The sequence below is a fragment of the Phocoena sinus genome, chromosome 13 (genome assembly GCF_008692025.1).
Source record: "Phocoena sinus isolate mPhoSin1 chromosome 13, mPhoSin1.pri, whole genome shotgun sequence".
NCBI classification, from domain to species: domain Eukaryota; kingdom Metazoa; phylum Chordata; class Mammalia; order Artiodactyla; family Phocoenidae; genus Phocoena; species Phocoena sinus.
The window spans coordinates 42065001-42090118 of NC_045775.1; the positions used below are offsets into that span (position 1 = coordinate 42065001).

Below are 25118 nucleotides of genomic sequence, written 5' to 3' on the forward strand. Positions count from 1 at the left end.
TGAAAACTATAATTTAAAATCAAATAAACAAAAAAACTAAAAACACAACAGAATCACACACATCACAGGAAGGGCAGGTCGCAGGGATAACCTTGCAGCCCTCTGGGAAACTATCATATGTCGCTGTGTCAAAATAGCCTTTAGGCCCCTGGAACTTTCTAGATATGCCCCTGCTCAAGTATGGCAGGAAGATTCATCTCAGAAGAAGAAAGAGCTAATTTGTAAGCCACTCTGAGGAGCCCTGTATCATGTTGTTAGGGTTTTCAAGTACCACACACACAGCTGTAGCGAGAAACAAAGCCAGTTACTCTCTTATCCACTGCGCTGTTACCTGACGCAGATTCCTGGTGACTTTCACATCATGCCAGGCATTATCATTAAACTTTCCATTCACGGGCTCCACTAGTGCTTCAAAGGCCCCTGATCCCAAATTAATGACCAGAGAGACAGCTCCATTTTTCAGGGCGAGATTGACATAATCAGCTGATTTCCCAGTGTGAAGCATCAGTCCATTCCTCTGAAGGGTTTTAAAGGACAGAGTTATTTCATCGCTGCTGCTTTGAATGGGGTTTTGAGACAAGTCGTAGCAGAAGTATTCAGATCCCTTGAAAGTGGCAATGTATTCTTCTTTTCCTAGAGGAAAACAGATACATACATGCGTAAGTAAAGAAACATACTATGTAAATTAGCAAATCTTCACAGAAACAATAACTAATCAGCCCCCAAATTAACTCTGTCTAGTTAACATTCATGACAAGAGCCCTGTCAAAGAGAGTTAAATAGTACTGTAGGTGGCAGTATATTTTTAATAAACCTCAGCTCTTGGGCCATCAACTGCAATAGCTAAAGCTGACATTCGTGAAAATTCAATGCATTTTTAAGTATCACTGCAAGAGCTCTGATCAGAGAAAGTAGCTCTGTGATATCTTGAGGGCACGAGTCAGGTACCATAAATACATATTGGATGGTTCTACTCTGCTGGCAACAATGGATTCCAATGTGTTTACAACATTCTCTCCATCCAACTGAGGCGTTATTTTAATTTTCAGTGAGGCATTTATATTCAAAGATCTTCTCAGTGAAGAGCCAAATATTTCCACCACTGAGAAACCATAACACATTATCTGATGAGGGGAAAGCAAAGAAAAAATAATAGAATTTGGTCTGGAAGTAAATAGATTTCCTATAGAGCAAGTGCATTTTTTCTCCCTGGGTGGAGGCGGCAGTGATAGAAGGCTTAATGGTATTAGCTGGATCGTTGGTTCATTCCCTGATCTCACCAAACAGATGGTAGGGCTGGCTTTTATGAGACTGGAAATCCAGGACATCCTCAGGGGGACAGCATGTAAATGAAGTCTCAACATCGTCTATATATCTCAGTCTTTACTACATTTAGGAGTAACAATGTAGATCCCACAAAATGTTAGATCAAACAGAAATGTGGCTATTTGGAAAGAGCAGTCTTTTCCCAATAATTAAACGAGTTTAACCAAAAAAAGAGTAGAAGCCAAAAGCTCCCTCAACTTTCTAGGCAATGATGGCGTTGTACCAAGAAAAATGAGACAGTATGGTTTGGACTCAGCTTCCGATAAACTATAAACATAGAATTATAAGTGATACTAGAGAATCTTAACCTGTTTCCCTGGTAATACAGCATCTCTACTATGCCCACTGGAGAGTTCATATACTAACAGGGGTCTCACTCTTATCCTGGCAATAGGATTTTACCTCAGGAGTATTGTCATTCAATAATCTAATAACTCATGCCTTTGCATCAGAGCTCAAATCAAGGTCTCAGCTCATCAAGGCCCAATGACCTGACTCTCTGGATACAGAAAGTACCATAAGCAGCTACAGGTAAACAAGACATGGCACTGAGTAAGACTGTGAGCACCTAAGAACTTTCACAAGAGAGTGAATCCTTGAGGGAGAGTCACTGCCTACTAGTAAACTATTAGTGAAGTCTAGTGGTCAGGCTCAACCCACCACATTCTGAGGCAGAGTCACCAAGCACAGCCCAATCCATACTAGAGGGTCCCTTCCATTCAAACACTCAAAATATTGGCTGAAATCCCCCCAAGTGTTAAGCCCAGTGCTAGTCTTTAGGGATAACAGAGTGACCAAGACTGACCTAATCCTTGTCTCTGAATGTCTACAGTTTAGGTGTTTGTTTCCCTGGTCAGTTCAATATGGCAAGTGCCTTGATATTGGGAGCCAGCACAACTAAATATGTCTGATATACTAGGAAAAAAAAAAAAGAAGCAGGCTAAACTATGAATTTAGATCCTAGCTGGCCAATTGTTAACTGCACTGGGGGCAATTATGCATCTTTTTAAATCTCAGTTTCTAAAAATGGTTACTGATACCAGTCTTTCAGGATATAATGAGATAATGCTGTACAGGCATCTGGCAAAGTTGGTGGGCACTAGAAATGGTAGATGTCTTCCTCCTTGCCTGCCTAATGTAATAAATGTGATAAATGATCTAAAACAAATAGCATATGTCATACTTCACTGTGAAATCTAGAACGCTCTCTTTAAGATCAGAAACAGAACACAGATGCCCACTATCAACACACTGTGCTTAAAGTCCTAGATAATGTAGGACGACAAGAGAAACACATAAGCATTATCAAGGGTATAAGTGAAAAAACCCACATCATATTAGCAAATATAATTGTATACACTGAAAGACCAAAATTATCTTAAAAAAAAACTGTTGGGTTGAAGATATTTCAGAAAGATCGTAGGGTTATACGTACCAGGGAAAATCAATATTTTAAACATACAAACAGAGCTATAGATTCAATGAAATTCCAGTAAAAATCTCAATGATTTTTTAAAATGAATACGAAAAGCTGATTCTACAAGTTCTATGAGAAAAACAAAGAGCCCAAAATAGCCAAGATACACCACAGAAAGAAGATTAAGGAACTTTCCTGTAAAGATGAACAATTATTAGAAAATTATGATAATAAAGATAATGCATTAGGATAGACAAAAGGGGGAGAATAAAGATAATAATCAAACTAAAAATATTCTTAAGCATATATGAAAATGATTTATATCAAGTCAGGCATTGCAAATAAGTGAGCAAAGTATAGGTTAGTCAATAAATGGTGCTGGGACAACTGGTTATCTACATGAATAAAGTGAAATTGGATCTTTACATCATTTTGTTTACAAAAAATGAATTCTCCATGGACTAAGGATATAAATTAGTAAGGTAAGTCTGTAAAACTTTTGTAAGACAAGAAATTACAATACTGAAGTATGGAAGGATTTATTAAATAGCCACAAAAATCACTAATAAAATATTGATAAATTCAACTGCATTAAAATTAATGCAGTTAATTTAATGCACAAGTTAATGGTTCATCAATAATACCATAAAGAGAGTAAGAATCTAAATTAGGTTGGTAGAAAATATTTTCATACCATATTAATCTACAAAGGACTACAATACAGGATTCGCAAAGCATTCTGATAACTCGATTTGAAAAACAAGATGAACGATGGGAAAATGGGCAAAATAAATGTATAGTAATTTCCTAGAAAAACAGGTATATGCTGTATGAATAAATAAAAAGATGCTCAATTCTATGAGTCTTCAGGGAAAGGCAAAAATCAAATTATATTCAGAAACTATTTCAGAGCCATGAAATTGACAAAAAATGATATGAAAAGACAGAAAAACTCCAGGCTTCGTAAAAGCTATGGAAAAATAGTAATTCTTATCCAATGCTAATGAGAGTGCTGATGAGCTGAAAATCGACTGACGGCAATAAGCGCTATTTGGCCTTATGCGAGCCCGTGGGAGCGTCACATATTATAAAGGTGTCAGTCTTTAGAAAATTGTTACCATAGTCAATAAAAATACAATTCCCAATTCCCTTCAATTCATTTCTCTCTTCTCACTGTTCCGATCATTTGATGATAGGGAGTCAGGTGAATTCTGGTTCAGATATACTGAGATTCACTTATCTGAAGATGATATTTGCAAATTTTTCATCCCCAAGGAATACTCAGAACAGATCTCTGAGCCAAAGGGAGTTTTAGAGACCCTCTTCTAGCCCAAGCTTTTAATTTACATTGTTAAGAAAATGATGCCCATGGAGTTTAAATGACTGTCAAATTCAGAAAGTGCACCAACCACAGAAGCAGGATTAGAATTCAGCCTCTGACTACCCTTAAATACTAAATAACAGAGTTCGGGGGCTTGAAGAGGTTTGATCTAGTTAAAAGGCTGTAGCATTTTATCTAAGTGATTTCACATCATTCCAAATATGATTTATTCAAAATAAATCTTGACAAAGGATTTATTTGCCAGATAATGTGGCAGAGCCAAAGGAAAAAAATAGTAAATAGAGTTTGCAGTTCACTAGATGGAAAGCTGTGAAGTTATAAGAGAATTGATGACATTTCATGCCATCATATTCCTATTACTTAAAAATGGAAATGTATCACTCCTTTTATATTGTTTAATGTCAAATTTAGATGATTTAAATTTGCATTAAATGCAACCACATAGTTTTGGAAAAAATCACGCTGTATAATATATCATTACCTCAAAAGGCCATAAATGAGACATGAATCTAAGCAGGGAAAATCTTTTTGCTATGTTCTTTTTCAAGAAAGAATATGTGTACTATGTGAGAATACATAAGTCATTCTACTTTCTTCAAGAGCACTACAGTTCCTCCAATTATTTGTTACCATACAGTCTTTGTCATTGTTTTCTGCTATGTCATATGCAAATACCAAGCAGCATAGTGAAGAGTTATTTATGCTTTCCTGTTGAACACCTAAAGAATGGGTCTATGTCAATTTTAAAATGTAAGTCCCAAATATCTTGTGCATTTCTAGAATGTTCTAAAACAATAAACATCAAAAAGAAATTAGATTCACGGCAACATTTATATCAACAAATTCTTATATTCAGGATACATAAAGAACTTATACAAATCAATCAGGAAAAAAAAACAAAAAAAACAAAACTAGCCAAACCAACAGGAACAGACACTTTTATCCATGATAAAAGGATATCCACATGGAAAGATGTTCAACTTTATTAGTATTCAGAGAAATGCAAACTAAACCACAATAAAATATCAATACATTCCACTACAATGAATAAAATGAAAAAGACAAAATGCACAAAGTGTTAGTGAGGATGTGAAGCAACTAGAACTCTCATGTATTGCTGGTGAGAACTGCTTTTTGAAATTAGCAATATCTTTTAAAGCTAAACACCTGCCTACCTTATGACCCAGTAACCCCCACTTGTAAGGATACATCCAACAAAATGGACAAAAAGATCATCAGAATAACATACTAGAATGTTTACAGCAGCACTCTGCATAATAACCTCAAACTGAACAGCACTGAAATGCCAATCAATAGTAGAATGGATAAATAAATTGGGGTATAGTTACACAGTGAAATATTAGACAACAATGAGAACATATAATCTACAACTATGTGCAAAAATATGGATAAATCTCAGAATAATAACATTGAGTAAAAAGAATTCCACACATAAAAGAGAACATACTTATGATTCCAGTTATATAAAATTTTTTTAAACAAGCAAAAACTAATCTCTACTGTTGTAAGTCAAGGTAATGGCTACCTTTGGTAGATATGAAGCAGGGACTAGTTAGGAGGACTTTTTGGGTGCTAGCAATGTTCTGTTCTGGATCTGGTGTTGGTTATGGGTGTGATCAGAGTGCAAAAAATCATATAGCTGTACACTTATGATACGTGCACTTCTTAGTATTTATACTATATTTCAAAAAATAATTTAAATACTAGTTTAAATAATCTATATGACTGAGAACAAAACAAGTTCACCTGATAAAGTCTTTTCTTTCTGATTCATAGGGTGATATGAGCAAGACACTACTCCCATCAATGTTACTTTTATTAGTAAAAATGAAAATAATAGCAACAATAATAATACCAGTTATGTAGCATTTAAAAACTTTTCAATGCATATTAATATCCCTTAATATCATTTGCTCTCCAGAGCGACCTCATAGGATTTAGAAAAAAGTATATAAGCTGCAATGGATATAATTATAATTGTTTGAAGGACCATAGCCAAATGTGCTGATTAATGGATCATTGTCAAGATAAAGGGAATCTCTATTATTCATCATAGAAATGCTATGATAGAATGAGAGAAACAATTAAAAAATAAACTGCTCAAAAGCTTGGAGCATTTTTCTAATATTCTATATTAATTTGCTTTCCTATGCAATACAATTGGAGGAAGAGATCTAATAGAGTGCCATTGGAATTAGTCCTATTCAATTTTCAGCCCTCTAATAATTTAGAAGAAAATACACAGTTCTTGCTCATCTAATTTTCTGAAGGAAATTTCAATGAAAAAATCCAAATTGTACAAATTCTTGTTATGCTGACTAGATAAGCTGATTCTGACAAAGTTAAATTTAATGGGAATAAACCTGAGTTCTATTCTCAGGTCTAAAACTACTCAACTGAACAAGTAAGAGTATATAGGAAACAAGACACATCAGATAAAACAAACAAAGCCAAATCTTTAGAGGATTTAGAACATGAATCAACAGTGTGATAGAGACATTCAAAAAAGCCCAGGTATGCACGGGTTACATTCATGAAAGTTCTTAGAGGAGGGATGGGACGGTGTTGTGCTTTAGTGCTAGGCAGCTCATGCCTGTTATCACACTCCTATTTAGACAAGCTGGAGTACGTTTGGATATATGCTAAGATGATAAAAGACTTCTAGATTATATAAGGTAGTGTTAAAAACTCTCTAAAGAAAAAAATTTAGGGGATACATGACAGTATCTTGAAACATCAGGAAGGATGTCCCCTAGAAGAGTAATTCCATTTTGTATGGAAACAGGGGTGTAAGTAGAATCAAAGCATGAAAGGTATGGGAAAACATATTCTCAATATAATGAAGACTTTCTAAGAGAGGTATCCATAGGTGGAACATTCACTTTGACAGAAAACAAATTACTCATCAAAAAAAGAACTTAAACATTACTGAAATACATAACTGAAAAACATAATTGCATATGGCAGAAGGTTCTCAATCTTTGGATGGAAGAATGAAAAAACAGATCCTTTTCAACAGCAAGAATTACTGACTTCTACTTTAGAGAGAGGAATATTACACAAAGAAAGGTTAAATGGCTCCCCAAGTTCACACAGAAATTGATTCTCAGGATAATGCCCCTTCCCATTGCCTATGCTTGGGGTAAAGTCTCATTAATTTGACCCTATGTTTCCACAATTTTCAGCTTCACTGAACTTCTTTACTAAGTGAAGGATCTGCAAGGGAATGGCCCTAGTTCCTAAGGACAATGATGTCTATGGGCAGAGAGGAGTCCCACTATTCTCACTTACATGAAGAATGTCAGGCCATTTTCCTAAGCCAAGAACCTGACCTACATTATTGTTCTTGATTATCTTGCATTTCATATACACAATCCCAAATCACACAGGTTTATAAGGTTTTACTATATCTTAAAATATATTCTAAGATTGTGTTCAACACAAACCAGAAACTGAAATCAACATGTGAAAAAAGCAAGTGAACAAAAACCAACGCTTGAGTAAGAGACTTGTTTCATTTGTTTTACTGCTCTAGAAGTCAAATACACAAGAATATTGTGCCGAAAATGTCCTTGACTAAACAAAAGTACACACTAGAAGTTTACATTATTACTTTTTTTTTTTTTTTTTTTTTTTTTTTTTGTGGTACGTGGGTCTCTCACTGTTGCAGAGCACAGGCTCTGGACACGCAGGCTTGGTGGCCATGGCTCATGGGCCCAGCCGCTCCATGGCATGTGGGATCTTCCCAGACGGGGACACGAACCCATGTCCCCTGCATCGTCAGGTGGACTCTCAACCACTGCGCCACCAGGGAAGCCCCGAAGTTTACATTATTAAATTAAATAACATGCCTGGCTTTCTCTGACTATAAAGGTAAAGCAAGTTTAGAAAAACAGGAAAAGAAAGTCTGCCTATTGAAAATCACATCAGGTTAAATTCTCAGTCCCTCAGTGTAACAGAAAACAGCATAGTTTTATTTGCCAAAACCCTCTGTAATTTAGAAATTAAAACAATCAATTGATCACTATAAGGAAAAACAGCATTATTTTAAAGGGAGAGTAGTTCACTCTTACCTTGGATTTTCTACCTGATGCAATGCTGTAAATCATTCCAAAATTCCCAAATGTGATTCAATCTACAGAAATTCTGAGGCTAACTTCTATTGTTTGCAGCAAGAAATCAAGCTTCATAAAATATTCATTCTTCAAGGTTTTATTTCACTTTAGATACACCTCAAGGCAACCAGTCCAGAAGTAAGTTGCCAAGAATCCATCAGATAACCCCCAAAATAGGCACACTCTTAATGACAATATATGTGAGGTCATTAAATATGAAAGGTAAAGAAGACTTAGATATTATTTGGCACAATGCTCGAATTTGTTAGATGAAGAGAGTGAGGCCTCAATAGATAAAACTGTGGTCACATAAAAAATTGGAGTAGAATCAAAATATGTATAACTCTTGCCCTCTTTATTCCAACCTCATGTTCTTCCTTATTTCCTATGTATTGCCATGAAATGAACCTCTAATTCATTACCAAAAACTAAATGCAGCTTAAACTTGAACATATTAAAAAAAAAAATAGGACATAGCCCAACACTCTATGGCAATTTTCCAATCCTACTATGCAACTGATTTGCATTTGTTTCAATAACTGCAGGTGCTGGGAACCAAACAGGCCACTCCATGCCTAACCGGGCTGATGACCATTCAGTTCTGCACAGATGATACGACACACAGGGAAAGTCAGAAACAAACATTCACCAGGTGTGCAATATCGCAATTTCTGGGCCTGCCTCCAGCTCAACTCCCACAGCTGAACCTATGACAACTAGGCTCTAGCATCTTTTAACCTGGAGGATACCAGTGACACAATCAAAGTAAAAACATAGCTTGGTGAATTTAGGCTTTGCAAAGAATCTCTATATGAACTTATGATTCCTTTGGGGTCAATTAATGATTACCTAATAAATAAATTATATGTATGTATATATAGCAAATATACTATTATATACATAATTATAGGAAGACAATGATATTTATAGCAGATTTATAGATATCCTGTATTTATAAACAATCCTCATTTATACTAAGATCAGTATAAACTAAGAACACTTGGATTTTACAGTACCACGCTTTGCACTAGGGGAAGAGAAAGGATGCTGGAAACCCATGGCATGTCTTTGAACTTAAGGCAAAGAATATTGAATCCAAAAGTCACACATGTAAAGCACCTAGCAGTCCTCAAACTGGAATTGAGAGGGAGATTAATAATTCATTCAGGCATCATCTTGGTCAAACTTTTCTATTTTATTCCACGTACATATAAGTCCATGCCACTCTCTCACTTCGTTCCAGCTTTCCATTCCCCCTCCCTGTGTCCTCAAGTCCATTCTCTACGTCTGTGTCTTTTATTCCATGTACAATGGAAAGCCATTGGAGTACTGAAGCTGGAGAGTGACAAGTTCTGATTTACATTTTTAAAAGTTAAGTCTGGTTTCTGTGTGGAGTTTGGATTCTGGATATGCATGAAAGTGCTAGCAATGAGACGAACAGTTATAAAGTTATAGACCATAGGAATGAGGGCTATAGAGTCATATACACCTGGCCCTTCCATTTTATCGGGATGGAGTCAACGACAGGAAGAGAACAGGACAGTGGCCATGCTTATAGTCTCTTTCTGTTGGTTGTACCTGCTTCTTTGGTTCACCCTCACTGACCTCTGATGCCTTCCAAATGGTAGATTCCTAAGTGCTCTGTAGGGCCTCCCCACTGCATTTTCCAAACATAATTTAAGGGGTGGGGTGGTGGAGATAGAGAGATTCATCTGGCTCAACCTGCTTCATCCTCTGGTTCCAACACACTGCATCTGGCTACTGTGATCCCCTGGCCCAGCAGCCCAGCAAATGACCTTCTTGTGAGTGATACTGGCCAGATGGCTCAAGCCCCAGACTAAAGTGGAGTGTCTGCATGACCCATAGAATCCTAGGCCTCCTGGCTATAGCAGACATTGAGAGTATAGGTTATATTCCTTGGTCTCTGTCCACTGTACCAGTCCCCTTCTCTCCTCAGAAAGGCACGAGGCAGGTCAGCAAATCTGATGCAGACACTGTCATGTGTAAGGAATGCAGAATGCAGACATTCCTCTTTTGCAGGCATACACAGGCACTGCACACGCTTCTATAGCAGTCTGTTCTCCCGGTTACCTTGGGTAAAGGAAGCACACTTCTCCTTGGACAATACATTTTCATGGGGTCTATGACCTACTGACTCTTCTGCCCCACTCACCCATCTCCAGTGCTTAGGTAGATAAGGAAGGTGGGAGGTAGGGAGGAATCAGGAGGGGTCAAAAGATCAGTTTTGCTGTCTTCCAGTAAGTGCTGAGGAACATAACTGGCCCGTTTCTAGAGATTTTCTTTATAGTGGAGGTTACTTAAATTCCGTGTCAGGGGCCTTTAGTTAACAATTCTATGAGAAAAATGTATCCTCAGCATGCCGCTGTGAGCATAAAGAAATACCTGGCATATGGTGGGCAATCAACTGTTGGTTATTATTATTGTTATTATTAAAGTAACTACCATATTTTAAAGGACTGTCCAGCAGTTTTAAAAAAATCAGCTTTTTACCTAATCATTTAATAACCAGAATATCATTATGCCCAGCACCCGAATTCTAGGAAATTTTTGGTTAATTCAGGTTCATGGAGTAAGAAAGAGATGGAGGTATTACAAATGGCATAAAGGAAGGAAAAATATGTCTCTTTATTGATGGTTTACCCTTTTGAAGAGGTTTATACCTTGATGACTTGCAAAATGATTTCATGAGGTTTTTGTGTTGTTTTTATTTTTCATTCTCTAAGGGAAAAAAGCATCGCACTAAGGATCAGGAGAGTTGAGCGCTGGTTTCCACTCAGCCACTTTTCAGCTCTCTGCCCTTGGCCACTCCAGCTAGCCTCACTGGGCCATTATTTTCTTCCCTGGCAAAGTGACATAGCTGGACTAAGTGATCTCCAGTGTTTCTTTCAATTCTAAAATTTTATGGCCCTATAACATTCTTGATTCATTGAGCCACTGTTTCATTGATTCACTCAATAAACATTTACTGAGGCTCAACTCTGTGCCAAACTCTACTGCTTTCCTGCTGTCAAAATCATACAACATGCTAGAGTTAAAGTGTCTTTAAAGGTTTCTGATGGCTGCTGCTTTTACAAGGAACTTTCCATAGCAACCTCTGTCTCCCTGAGCTTCTAGATCTACTTTTCCACTTATACTGTAAGGACTTAAAATTTAAGAAAAACAAAGCAACATGGAAGGTGTTCTGTTCACACTCTATCAGAAATAAACTTTCTATTCTGATCACTTTTCTTCCTTAGTCCGGAAAAGAACACCTTCAACAGACTTTTTGGTCCAATATATGCTGGGGTGTTAAAAGAATGTAATGAATTTTTTTTTCTCCCAAATTTAAGGTACTTTTCCATATAAATGAAATTCTTAGTATAATAAAACATTTGAAGAGAAAGCTGGTATTACTTACTATATGTTTATATGAATTAATTTGGGAGCAGGTATATTTCTCTAATTAATGTATGAAGGGATAAACCAATAATGACTAGTGTTTTCCTATGGATAGAACCCTTGGTTTGGAATTAGGAACCCTGAGTTCAGTTCCCCCACTTAATGGTTGGTGCTACATGACCATAGGCAAGTGAATGTGGTTGAGTCTGAGCTTACTTCAGTACAATGGCTATAGTCATGCTGTCATGCCACACCTTCAGATTTTTTAAAAATAAGGATCAGTAATATAATGATTATGGAATTATTATCATTATTATTAATTACAGACTGATTCTTCCATAACCTCCCCACATCCCATCTGTCATAGCTGTATTGAAACCATCATAAATCAACATTGTCTAGCTCAGCATTTTTCAAACCAGGTTTCTCATCTGCTTTGAATACTATTTTCTCAAGCCTCCCAAGGATGGTACAAAACTAACACCTTTCTAGATACATAGGAGAGAAGTTAGTTATTCTGTACAATAGATTCCTTAGGATTTTATTCCCTTCCCAACACCAGCAGAGCTCCAGCCTAAGGCAAACACACAGAATTTATCAGAAAGAGTTTGGAAGTAGTTTACAGAATAGAAGGAATCACTGAACCATCAAGTCTTGGAAAGGATGCAACATGGGGAAGATCTAAGTTCCTCATAGTTTTGGTCTCGTATAGGGTTGTATCGCTCTCGCTCGTATAACTCAACAGCGAACCCCAGACTCAAAGTAATTTCGTTCAAGTCCTGAATTCCCCAGAGGGGATGAAATTTGATTAGCTCAGTTTGTGTTGGTCAGAAATATTTACTCCCAGTTCAGACTTTTATGATTGGAGTAGGGGAAACCGGCAGGATTATAAAACAGGAGCATACGGGGGAATCACATAAGAGGACAGCCTACTCACTGATTAACACTTGACACTGTCAACAAGTCGGTATTGGGATCTAATATTACAAGAGAACCCTTCCCAGCATGTAGAAATTATTACAATTTGCTTTTTAGAACAACTAAATATAAACTTATGTCTCAAGCTCCAATTTTTTTTAAAAAATGGACATTGTCTGATTTGTGGTTAACTTTCTTTTAACTGTGAAACTTTATCAGAAATCTCAGTGAATCACATAAATGTAAATTTTAGAACTGGAAAAAGGAGACCTTTAAAGGTTATGAGATCTTCTCTGGCATCTATAGCTAGGCACAGGTGAAGCTGAGATGAGAAGCTGAGTCTCTAGACCAGTTGATCCCAAACAGGGCCGGTCATCAGAATCGCCTGGGAAAGAAACCTTTAAAAAATATTGTACAACACAGGGAATATAGCCAATATTCTATAATAAATATAAATGCAATATAACCTTTAAAAATTGTTTATCACTATGTTGTATGCCTGAAACATATAATACTGTACATCAACTCCACCTCAATAAAAAAAGAAGAAATAAAAGCGTATTTCTAGCACCCATTCCCTTAAGTCCTACCTTGTTAAGACTGGAGTAGTGCTCCTGATACTTTCTTATTATTTTTTACTTCCCAGTTATTTCCAGTAACCAGTTAAGCTTGAAATTCAATGTTTCTTGTAAAATACCAGGCCTTCCCCCTTCCCTTACTCTCCATGAAAAGAACCCACTTCCCAACAAACAGCACAAAATATACAATAAAATAGATGAAATATAAACAAAGCAATCAAAGAGCAGAGCACATTCTCACTTTCTAGTTTGGAAGTAATTTGATTGGTGAGAGAACATTCTGGCCAGACTGAATAATACCACCTCTTGATCAGTAACTGTAATTCACAATACATCTGTTCACTTCTCACACTGAGAATTCTCTGATCTCAAGGATAAGACATATTTCCACATTCACAAGCTATAAATGCTTTTTTTCCTTTTCTACCTGTTGTGAGTAAACCAAACACCCTATTGAAACAAGTCTGTTCTTTCTAAAGATCATTGGCCTTGACACTATATGGCAAGAACACGTGATATATTTTATATCCCATACTTGAAATAAGTTGCCTCCCCCTCCATTCCCCACACTACAGTAGCCTTTCTCATGAACAAGTCATAAAACAGTTAAAGAGATCTTCTCATTCAAGGTCTTTTGAAAAGTTCTTCGCAGTTACCCAGGATTCACATACCGTATATAGACTTTGTACTTGCAATGCACTCTTCTATTTTTTTATAGAAATAGGAATTGTTCTAAATTAACTTCATAAAAATAACGGTTCACCACTCAAATCTGAAAAACACTGATTTAATTCAGTCTTTTCATTTTACAGATAAGGAAACTAAGGCCCGGGGAATTTAAGAGACTTGGCAAAAAACACTTAGCTTGTGAATACCTCAGACTAGAATTTGGATCTCTGACTGAATGGTATGCTCTTTCTACTACAGTCTGCTGCATTTCTAATGCTATTTTAGATAGGTTTGAATGGACACCTTCACAGTTTCAGAGGGAAGAAAATATTCATTTTGAAGAATATAGGACAGTCTAGCTTTTTCACCAAGATGTTCAATCCTAATTTAATCTCTTTCCCAGATAACTAGCTTTCATAACTCTTAGATAAAATATGCAAAATTATAGCTTTATAGCTTTCATATCACCAGTTAATATTACTATTATTTTTCTCAGCTATTATCTCAAAGTGAAGTAATCACCTTGACTACCTTACCATATTTGCACTAATTATGTTAAGCTTCTCAACATCAAAATTTTAATTTTGCAGTTTATTTTGATTTATAGTATTATGATGAAAGTCTTTGACTTAAATATTCCTACTTAAAAACAGACAATGCATTTTATTTTAAATCGATAATATTACCAATAATGTAGGGAAAAAAATCTGTAAAACCACATGCATGAATCTTCAACCCATTCAGATGCTGATTTTATACATTTCCTTCCTGAAGGAAAATCATCTAAGAAGCAATCTAGAGTTGTATCTTGCTGCCAATTCAGGCAATCACATTTGCCCAAGCACAAAGAAACCCCCAATGAGCTGAATTCAATTGTTTTCAGTTTTTTTTAATTAAAAATTTTAGCCAATCTCCAAAACTCTCATTATACAAAATGTATAAGGTTTAAGTATTTCTGGCAAAATTCAATGCAAACATTCAAAGAAGGCAAACATTCTGTCTTGAACAGTGCTCTTTATTTGCTGGTCATAATAAAACCTGAAGCTGATGAAAAGCTTATGGAAGCTAAATATCCCACTGTGGACGTTAAAAACAAGGATGTTCTACTCTAAGGAGAAAGTCATGGAAGAAAGAACTGGGATTAAACTAAAGAAAGACGCAACACAAGAGCTAGTCCTGAAATAGAAGAGCTGACACCCCTCCATCAGCAATTTCTCCTTGACAGGCCTGTCTTTCTTTAACAGGTTGATACCTCTGTACACCACAGGCTGAAATTTTAGGTGCCTAAGCTCCTCTTCCTTCTTCTAATAGACAAATGCACAAAAAACTCTTTTTTGCTTCCCTTGCTGCTGTGCCATAATAAACAATGGCTCGGGATTTTTCTTTTTTTTTTTTGGTACGCGGGCCTCTCACTGTTGTGGCCTCTCCCTTCGCAGAGCACAGGCTCCAGATACGCAGGCTCAGTGGCCATGGCTCACGGACCCAGACGCTCCACGGCATGTGGCATCTTCCCAGACTGGGGCACAAACCCGTGTCCCCTGCATCGGCAGGCGGACTCTCAACCACTGTGCCACCAGGGAAGCCCACAAAAGCCTTTTAATAAATTTCTGCTTGTGTTTTCTTTACATATATTTCAATTTGAAGACAAAGAGTTTCTTCCCCACTTCCCTCATTTGCTGTTGCTTGTTTGACTAATTAAAAAGCACACTCTCTGAATGCTGAAAAGAGAAAATGGAAGAGTGGGCAGATGGGTCAAGATGGAATGTCCGTGGCTCTGGCAGGCCTTGCGATTTTTTCCACTAAAACAAATCCTTTATTCTTCTAGCTCAGATTCAAGGAAGGCACAGAGGCAGCCCTTCGGCCTTTCCTACTTCAGGTCAAAGGCCTTTTTATACTTGGCATACAACCTAGATGCATCAGAATTCTGTACAAAATGGGAAGTTTTATGCTTCCAAATCATTCAAGTGCATGCTGTGGTCCCTGTGTCCTGTGGGCTGCCCTGGCAGATTTGAGGCATCTCTTAGGGCAAAGTGATTTGAAAGCTTTGAGGTTTTCTTGGCGACTGGGAAGAATAATTTGACTTCACTTGGAATAAGATCATATTCAGCAGAAAAGATCTGCTGTGCTCAAGGTCACAGACCTTGGCTCTGTGGATATTCAGTTATTCAGCAGAATAACCACTCCAAAGCCTTCAAAGCACTTTTGGATGCTGCTACAGGTGTTGCCTGCAGAGACCTTCCTGACAGCCACTGAGTTCCTGCATCTGTCTGTCCCCTTCTTAATGCTGTCTCTTCTGCTCTCCAAAAACCACATTCCCTCTTTATACATATATATGCATGTATATGTATGCAATCCCAAAGAGATGTTTCCATGAATCAAGATCCATATGTACATATATAAAGGACTACGTAAAGTTTCCAGGGGGAAAAGATTTTTTTAATTGACGCATTTCAAAGCCTTAAGTCTTAAGCAGCATTTTAGAATGTATTTGCAAAATAAATCATGGAAGCCCCAAGGAATTAATTCATTGATTAAAGAAACATATTAAAGACCTACTATGTGTGAGGCACTGTATTAATTACTTTGAGGGAAACAATATTGAATTAGACAGATATCTATCTTATAAGATGTTCAAAATGCAAAGAGGACACAAGGCATATAAGAGGTCAGGGAAATTTAAAAGAAGAGATTATTTCCAAAGTGCTGAGATACATTTCTTAAAGAAGGTAAAACTTGGATGACATCTTGAAGGATGACACATTTGAAATTTCGGGAATTTGGGGAACAGCACAACAGGTGAGGGGATGAAATGAGTGACCGTTTTGAGGTGAGAAGTCAAACAATTAATGAAATTTGACTAGAACTAAGATGGCATGAAGAAGAAGAAAGGCAAATGATGCGAGAGAGTTTGGTTAAGCCTGAATTATAAAAGGCTTTGATAAAGGAAAGAAATATTCCTGACATTTTTATCAGGAATATGCAGCTGAGAATGAAATGTGAATTAGTGATTGGCACAGACTTAGGGACAAGAGTTGCACTTCACACTTTTGTCATGAATATTAAAGTTTTGAAAAACGCAGTCTATCTAAAATCAAGGTAATGATTTCAATGCAAAAATAAGGAGAGCTTTGGAAAGCTATTCAGGTTTGGTTGGGGAGGAGGGAGGAGACAGATGGATGGTCCATCACTAGATATTTTTATTCTTATTTCCTATCAAACAGACAAGCATTTGTGAGGAAAAAGACTTCATGTAAGAAGGGTTTACTTTGTACTATCTGCCAAGGAGGATATTGGTTTAATGATTCAAAGAAGTAAAGCAAATTTATATTATATTTAATTGTAAGATATAACTAGTAAGTTGCATTAAACATGATTAAAGGATATTATGAAGAGACTTTAGATTCTTTAAAACTACTGTATTGAACATAGAAGAAATAATAGTCCAAGATATTCTTGAAATATCCTGTGTGAATGCCAACTTTTCTGGTAGAATAAATTTAAATGCAAATGAATACAGTGCCTAAATACATTTTCTTTTGACTTTGTTCCCAGTGATGTGGTTAAGAGCCCAAACTACCACTCCATCACTTATTAGCTTTGTGATTGGGGGCAAGTTGTTTAACATTATAATTTTCCAATTTCTCCTATTTAAAATGTGGGTAAAAGTTATATTTACCCAGAGGCTAATGAATTGATGCTTATAAAATTATTAGCATAGTGTCTGGCTACAAATGTCATTCAGTTTTCCTGGTACACAAGTTTTCTCTGTTTGCTCTTTAATCTTATAAAATCATTTCCATCAGAGTTTTACTTCATGGCAAGCTGCTTTTATTTCTTGATTAAGAAAACATATCCTATGCCCAAAATTATATAGATACTTTCCTCTCTTTTCTTCTAGTATTTCTATAACATGCAATCCCTTTATGGTTTTTTATATGAATGATACATGGGTGGAACCTAATTTTACTTTATTTCCCACATGTATAATCAGTTCTTTCAACACTGCCTATTAAATACTACATTCTTTCCTCACAGTTTTTAAACACCGCATTATCATACACTAAACTCCATAAATACCTGATATATTTCTAGACACTATTTTTCTTTATATACCTGTTTGTCTGTTTCTATGCCAGAACAAAACTGCTTTACTTATAGTCATTTCACAGTACCTTTTAATATTAAGTTGGTACCCTACCCAAATTATTATCTTTCTCAAAAAAATTTAGCTGTTTATGTTTGCACATTAACTTCAGAATCAATTTGTCAATTCCCCAACCCCTCTCCCCAAATTGAGATTATGAGTTAAATTGCCCTAAATCTATCATTTAATTTAAAGCTTAAATCATCCGATCCAGGAACACACGGTTTGTTTTTCCACTTATTTGGGCCCTATTTTGTATCCTTCAGGAAAGACTTACTATTTTTTTATGTAAGTCTTACACAAGGCCAGTATTTTGCAACATTTGGATAAGCTTTTAATATTCCTAAAATCTTCATGCAGGTAAAAACCCTAATGATTTAAACATCTACTTTAATTTGACGTACACAATGATTTGAGAGAAAATCCCATCAATATTTTTGCCTTGCCTCTTTAGCCTTCTATCCTGATTGCTAAGTAACTGAACTGGTAAGAAAGATATTTATTCTTTATATTACTCTTTCAGATATAAAAAAAGGATTTTTTTCACTAGATTTATATATATATGTATGTTTACAGCTAGCAAGCCATACTATTTTAAAATTCTACCTTATGGAAAGGAATAACTCCTATAAATTCCATAAGAGACTATCAAAAGTGATAATGACAACAACAACAATGGTTTAACTGGAAACAGATGAGCAGCCCCCGCATGGCTAATCCCCATGGCCCTACAGTCAGAAAGTAAGGACTAAACCATCCTGACAGATGGACATCAATTTTAGTCTCATAAACTTATGGCATGGAATAAAATTCTCTTCTACCAGCTCACTGGAGGACATTCTTTACTCTAAGTCCGATTCTTCATTTAGTCTACCCTCCAGGTTGAAGGAAAATAATTCTTTCATTATTACTCACCAATAACAACCCGGAGAGACATAAAATTACATTGAAAGTGCAAATAGTCACCTTCCTCTTACAATTTCACTACTGAGGTTCAGCACTTAACACATTAACTCAGAAAATGAAAGTGTTGCAATTTAATCCAATTCAGGATGCTGGAGAGCATCTACAGGTTTGCTAAATATAAATTTTTCTCTATAAAAGCATAGCTACATAAACTTCTTGATTTTGATATTGAAAATAACATGTCAAATACAGGTATATTCCAAATGTGACCCAAAATAAACATTCAAAGCCACATCCCAGAAAGCCATGTTTTTCTATAAGCTACATAGAAAAGTGTCTCTAATTTTCATCTCTAAGAGAAAATAAATACAAGAATTATGAGGGGGCACCTTCAATTTTTACCCTACCTGCTGTGTGACTTTTTACAAAGAACATGTATTAATTTTATAACTTTGAAATAATATATTTTATGAATTTGATGTGTTTTTAAATTTTCCTAAAAAGTTCCCTTCTAATTTACTGAATGGAAACTAATAAAATTTCAAAATATTAAAAAAAAATAACAAGGCACTTCCTCTGGAATTAATAGCATCTGCATCTTTTTCTTTACTGGACTTTATTTTTCTTTCTGTACAGCATTTATCACTACCTCAGTTATGAATTATTTATTTATTTATTTATTTCCACATGTCCCATTAAAGTGTGAGCTCCACGAGAGCAGGAGACTTTGTTGCCGTTGTCATGATGGTTGTCTACCACCGGATCTCAGGGATTGGGACAGTGCCCAGAACCTAGGAGGCACTCAATAACCTTGTGTTGACTGAATTACTTATGATTACTTTACTTGCAATTTGCACATGAGCACAAGACCTAAAAACTAACCAAATAAGCTATTTTAAAATATAAATGGGGGCTTCCCTGGTGGCGCAGTGGTTGAGAGTCCGCCTGCCGATGCAGGGGACACGGGTTCGTGCCCCGGTCCGGGAAGATCCCACATGCCGCGGAGCGGCTGGGCCCATGAGCCATGGCCGCTGGGCCTGCACCTCCGGAGCCTGTGCCCCACAACGGGAGAGGCCACAACAGTGAGAGGCCCGCGTACCGCAAAAAAAAAAAAAAAAAAGAAATGTAAATGGAACTTTCTGTCATTATTAACTATGATCCTTTTAAGCTTTACTGGGCTTAAAATTAAAAAATCAAATTTGATTATAGAGCTAAAGAAAGCTACTGCTTGAATGTGAGATCAGGAATGATTTTTATTTACATGTCTATCTAAGGAGGGGAAACAGGTCCTTATCACACATTAAACAAGTCATTCAATTATATCTGTTCCAAGTACCACCAAGGAAGGAAAACCAAAATGTGCCTTGAAGGCAGATACTCAACCGGCACTTAGGAAGGGATTCCCTTAAAAGGAACACTTCAGTTGCTGGGAGCTGATGAAAGAGTAAGAGTTAGAGCAGGTAGAAATGGAAAGGAACATTCTAGGTGTCTACAGAGATATCTAGAAAGTTCTGAGGCCAGAAGTTCTTGTCAAATTCTAGAAACTGTAAGAGTGAAGATGCACTAGAAAAGAATCAGGACAAAACAGGTGGAGGGCAGCTATTTTGATGGCAGACTTTCTTCTCACACTGAAGTTAGCCAGCTGGAGTCCTTGGAACTTTCCTGAACTTTCCTGCAACTAGCAGCACCGTGTTCCTGCCAGATGCTGCATCAGTAACAAGTCAAAGCAGGAAATACTCTAAAATTGGCCAGTTTGTTTAGTGATGAGGGTGACTCCTGGCTGGTGAAAAAAGGCATTTTGTATTCAGAATGTTTGAAATTCCTTAGATGGCTTTCCAAATTTCATAAGCACACTGTGATGTGAGAGATCAAACTGAGGAGAATCAGCTCTTTGGCTGCAGATCTGAGATCTTTCTAGGGGAGGACAAAAGGAAGCCAAACCTCATCCATCTATTTTCACACTAGTGACACACTCTAGGTTCAATTATTCAACTATGAAAAATTCCGTTTTCTTATGATTCCTCAAATGCCATAATTGTTTCTGACTCTATACTTTTCTTTTTTCTCTCTGACCTGTTCCACTAGCCACATATTTCTAGACTCACCTCAAGTCCTACCGCAAGAATCCTTCCTTATATGAGCCATCCCTCCTCTGACCTCTTCTATATTTTATACCCTTTATTATACAATTTTTTATTCAATTGCATATGATTCTTGAGGAGAAGAGGAGGAAGAGGGCAGGAGGGAGGTAGGAAGGTAGAAAGAATATAGATGTGAATACAGAATTTTTTTTTTTTTTTTTTTTGTGGTACGCGGGCCTCTCACTGTTGTGGCCTCTCCCGTTGCGGAGCACAGGCTCCGAACGCGCAGGCTCAGCGGCCATGGCTCACGGGCCCAAGCCTCTCCGTGGCATGTGGGATCTTCCTGGACTGGGGCACGAACCCGTGTCCCCTGTATTGGCAGGCAGACTCTCAACCACTGCGCCACCAGGGAAGCCCCTAGAATATTTTTATCAAACGAAAATTTCTAATGAGGATGTAAAAGACCAATTCAAGTTCAAGCGTTACCTTCTTTGAGAGAACATTATTCAATCTGGGCGCCTTGTTTTAATATTTCTCTATAGAATATCTATGCAATGGGAAGTCTTCTCGAACAATTACTTGCTAAACAAGTCATATTTACCAAACACTTCTCAGTTTTAGACATGTTTGCTTAGGTCATTCTCTGGAGATTGTCCTGAAGAAGAAAAAAAGTTGAAACTTGTAGATAGTAATCCAGGGGAAAAATATATAAATTATTTCATTTATTAGCCAGTTTTGAGAGCCTCACGTCTTGTTCTAGGTGTTCAGAATACACGTGTGAAGTATAACATTTTTAAGATTGTTAAAACCAGTTCAGAAAAAATCCTTAGCCCTCCAACAGAAACACAGGTAAAGAACATGAATAAACAATCCACAAAATTGAAAATTTATGATCAATAAGTCTATGAAAAATTATGCAACCTTATAAATATTCAAAGAAATGCATGGAAAAACAAAATAGAAATGGCTTTGTGTTTAGCTTATAATATGTAATAATGGTTGGGTGTAACAAAATAAGCACTTCATATCTAACTAACTAGTGGAAATGCAAAGTGGTATAAACTATGGGGAATATAAATCGACGATTTATTTAAAGACTCAAAGAAAAGTTCTGCCCTTGTCCTAATAATTGTGCTGCTAGATAACACAACTAAAGGAAAAACATCAGAAACATGAACAAAAGTTTGTATACTAGATGTCCATTACAGACCTAAAAATCAGGAAAATTTGTAAACAATTAAAATATTCAATTATTGGAAAACAAATAGTGAAAGAACATTAGGGTGGAATATTTTGCATCATTAAAAATCATGCCGTCCCGGGCTTCCCTGGTGGCGCAGTGGTTGGGAATCTCCCTGCTAATGCAGGGGACACGGGTTCAAGCCCTGGTCTGGGAAGATCCCACATGCTGCAGAGCAACTAGGCCCGTAAGCCACAACTACTAAGCCTGCGCGTCTGGAGCCTGTGCTCCGCAACAAGAGAGGCCACGATAGTGAGAGGCCCATGCACAGCTTGCCACAACTAGAGAAAGCCCTCGCACAGAAACGAAGACCCAATACAGCCAAAAGTAAAAAAAAAAAAAAAAAAAAAAAAAACATGCTCTCATGTTCTAATGATGGAGGAAGATACCCTTCACATAAAACTAAACAAAATAAAGACAAATTGTATTATAAATTGTATGCTTATAATTATAATGTATATGTGTATTAGAATGTGACTATTTCTGTGTTGCATAAAAGTGTGGGTTTTTCTTCTTTAAATCTTTTTTTAATCTTCCAAATTTTCTATAATGAGCACTTTTCATAACCAGAAAAAAGTTAATATTAAATGAGTAATTTACACTCATTTTGCCATGTGCATAAATTATTCTACATAAATAGCTCCCTTTTACAAGTCAAGCCAAAGAGATGCCAAACCATATTGGGTTCTGCAGAGACTCAATTGCCAACAATAACATGATACAAAACCTCCTACAGAGACCCTCTTCTTTTTCACAACACTGTATTTCTTTTTTAACAGTGTTTAACAGTTGGAAATGCTGAGAAGCTACAGATGAGATCATTAGTGGAAAGTATTTTCCATTGCTCTTTTGTCAGGGAAAATCCCTTAGCAGATATCTATTTCGGAGTCATGTTTTTGCCCAGGCTGACAAAATTTAAAGCAGGGTAGATAAAACATGTATTTGTGAGCATCCTCCTCTATCAAATGGAATTCACTTTGGCTATCACACTCATCAAGATAATTTGTCCTGGGCTTTTCCTCTGTAGGACCCTGATTTGTACAGTGTGAGAGACTGCAACATAGCATGTAGTCAGGGCCTCAAAAGATGGCACCTGAGCAACCACTTCTAAAAGTCACCAGAAATACCAGAAAGATAAGCTGATGGAGATTTACAATCCTTTATGGTCTGCAATTCAAGTGTACTATGTGTGCACCTAAGCAACTGACTCAGTGAAGCTCATGAAAACCCCCCAGGGACGTGGGTTCAGCAAACAGTCTGCTTCACCCCTACTCATTTCCACTGTAACCCAGCATGCTGGACTAAGAAGCCAAGGGCTTGTTTAAAGGAACAATCCACTTTCCTTACAGAATCTTGGGCCCTCACCTTTGTAAGCCACCTTTGCCTTGGGTTGCTGAGACCATCTTCTCAGGGGCTGCTCGCTCTTGTACAAATGTATATCCACATAAATCCTCACAACTCACGGGCGCTGAGATTTCCTTGTCAGTTAATCTGAAGGTCCTCTGCCTCAGATCCCAATACCTCTGAGCTGGGTCAGGTTTTCCCTGATTAGCCTAGCAATGAATTCAGCTTAATTTAACACCCATTCTGTCTGAAAGTCTTTAGTTTTCCTTTATCAACCTAGAGGACTGATGAACTATAGTTAGAAGTGTATTCAAATTTTGGATAGTTTGAATTGTATATGAACTGGGGGGGGGGTCTTCTTTCAAGGAAAATACAAAATTAGGTACACACACAAAGAAATCACAATTAATTTCTGAATATGCGAGATCTTTTTCTTCTGAAATTTCTTTAGGTATTTACTAAAACTAACATAGAAATGCTTCCAGATTATAGTTTGGCTTCTTCTCCTTGAAGAAAATAATTCTATGACTCCTAAAACTTCATAGAGGCAGATACAAATGAGGAACCCTCAATTTTAAGGTGAGACAGTCAAATGAGACTTCTGTTTACAGAAATCTGCTCATTTACTTGATTGACTGGTTTTGCTTCTTATCGTGTCAGTCTCTCCTTGGGGAAGGGGGGTATCTGCTTCTGCTTCAGCCAATGACATTGTGACTTTGGCTAAGTTATTTAAATATCTTAAATCATGTCAAATGGGACTAGAAATACATATTGCATTACTGGACTTCTAGGAAGATTAAGTGCAATCAGAGGAAAAAGGATTCATACACTATTGTCTGAAAATTCTTGTACTAGAAGATAATTCTTTTTCAGGGCAAGGAATTTCTGTGGACTCCCTAGCACTCTTCCGTGCATACAATCCAGATTTCTCTGATTAGGGACTGATTTGTTTGATGGACGGGAATGAATCATAGAGGTCATAACTGCCCTTGCTCTCTCCCTAAAACGTAGAAAAATGAATCAGCTGTGGTCACCTACCTTTTCATTGTCTAATAGCCACAAGTGGTCTAAATCCAGTAAACTAAAGTGGACACTGGTGGCATTTATATTTATTCTCCAGCTGTTTCTGTCTCCCAGTTTTACCAATTCCAGTCAGAAATGCCATTGTTCCTGAGGAATCTGAAGAAGAACTGCCTCAACTATGCACTGTCCCCAGGGTGTGTGGATGTGATATATAGAATATGCCACTGTATATAAGGGACTTGAGCATCTACAGATTGTGGTAACCACGGGGGCCCTAGAACCAATCCTGCCTGGGTACCAAGGGATGACTGTAAATATCTACTGTGATAATTAATGAGAGCATTTTTTTTTTAATTTAACCTATTTTGTAAGGTAGTTATCAAAGTGGTTCTGATACAAGAAAAGATCCCAAATGTGAGATCCCTGCTTTGTGATGCCAGATGCCTTCTTGTCATTGCTTTACATACATATAAAGCATGTATATAAATATAAAATGATGAAATATGATTTCAGTAAGAGCAAGCAGTGTACAGCTCCTGACGTCATGTAATAACAGAGCACACTGTTTTTGTGCAGATGTCCACACAGTTATCAA

General features: G+C 36.9%; 1 protein-coding gene across 15 annotated transcripts in view; it reads right to left on the bottom strand.

Annotated features, from left to right (window-relative positions):
- The window catches only part of NRXN1 (neurexin 1), a 1148195-nt gene that overhangs the window by 698654 nt on the left and 424423 nt on the right, over positions 1 to 25118 (bottom strand). For 14 of the 15 annotated variants that reach the window (XM_032653219.1, XM_032653220.1, XM_032653228.1 and 11 more), the window contains one exon: positions 332 to 633. In XM_032653219.1, coding sequence (XP_032509110.1) covers positions 332 to 633 — 302 coding nt within the window. Of the gene's footprint in view, positions 1 to 331; positions 634 to 11334; positions 11345 to 25118 lie in introns of all 15 variants that reach the window. The other variant, XM_032653225.1, reaches the window with a different exon arrangement.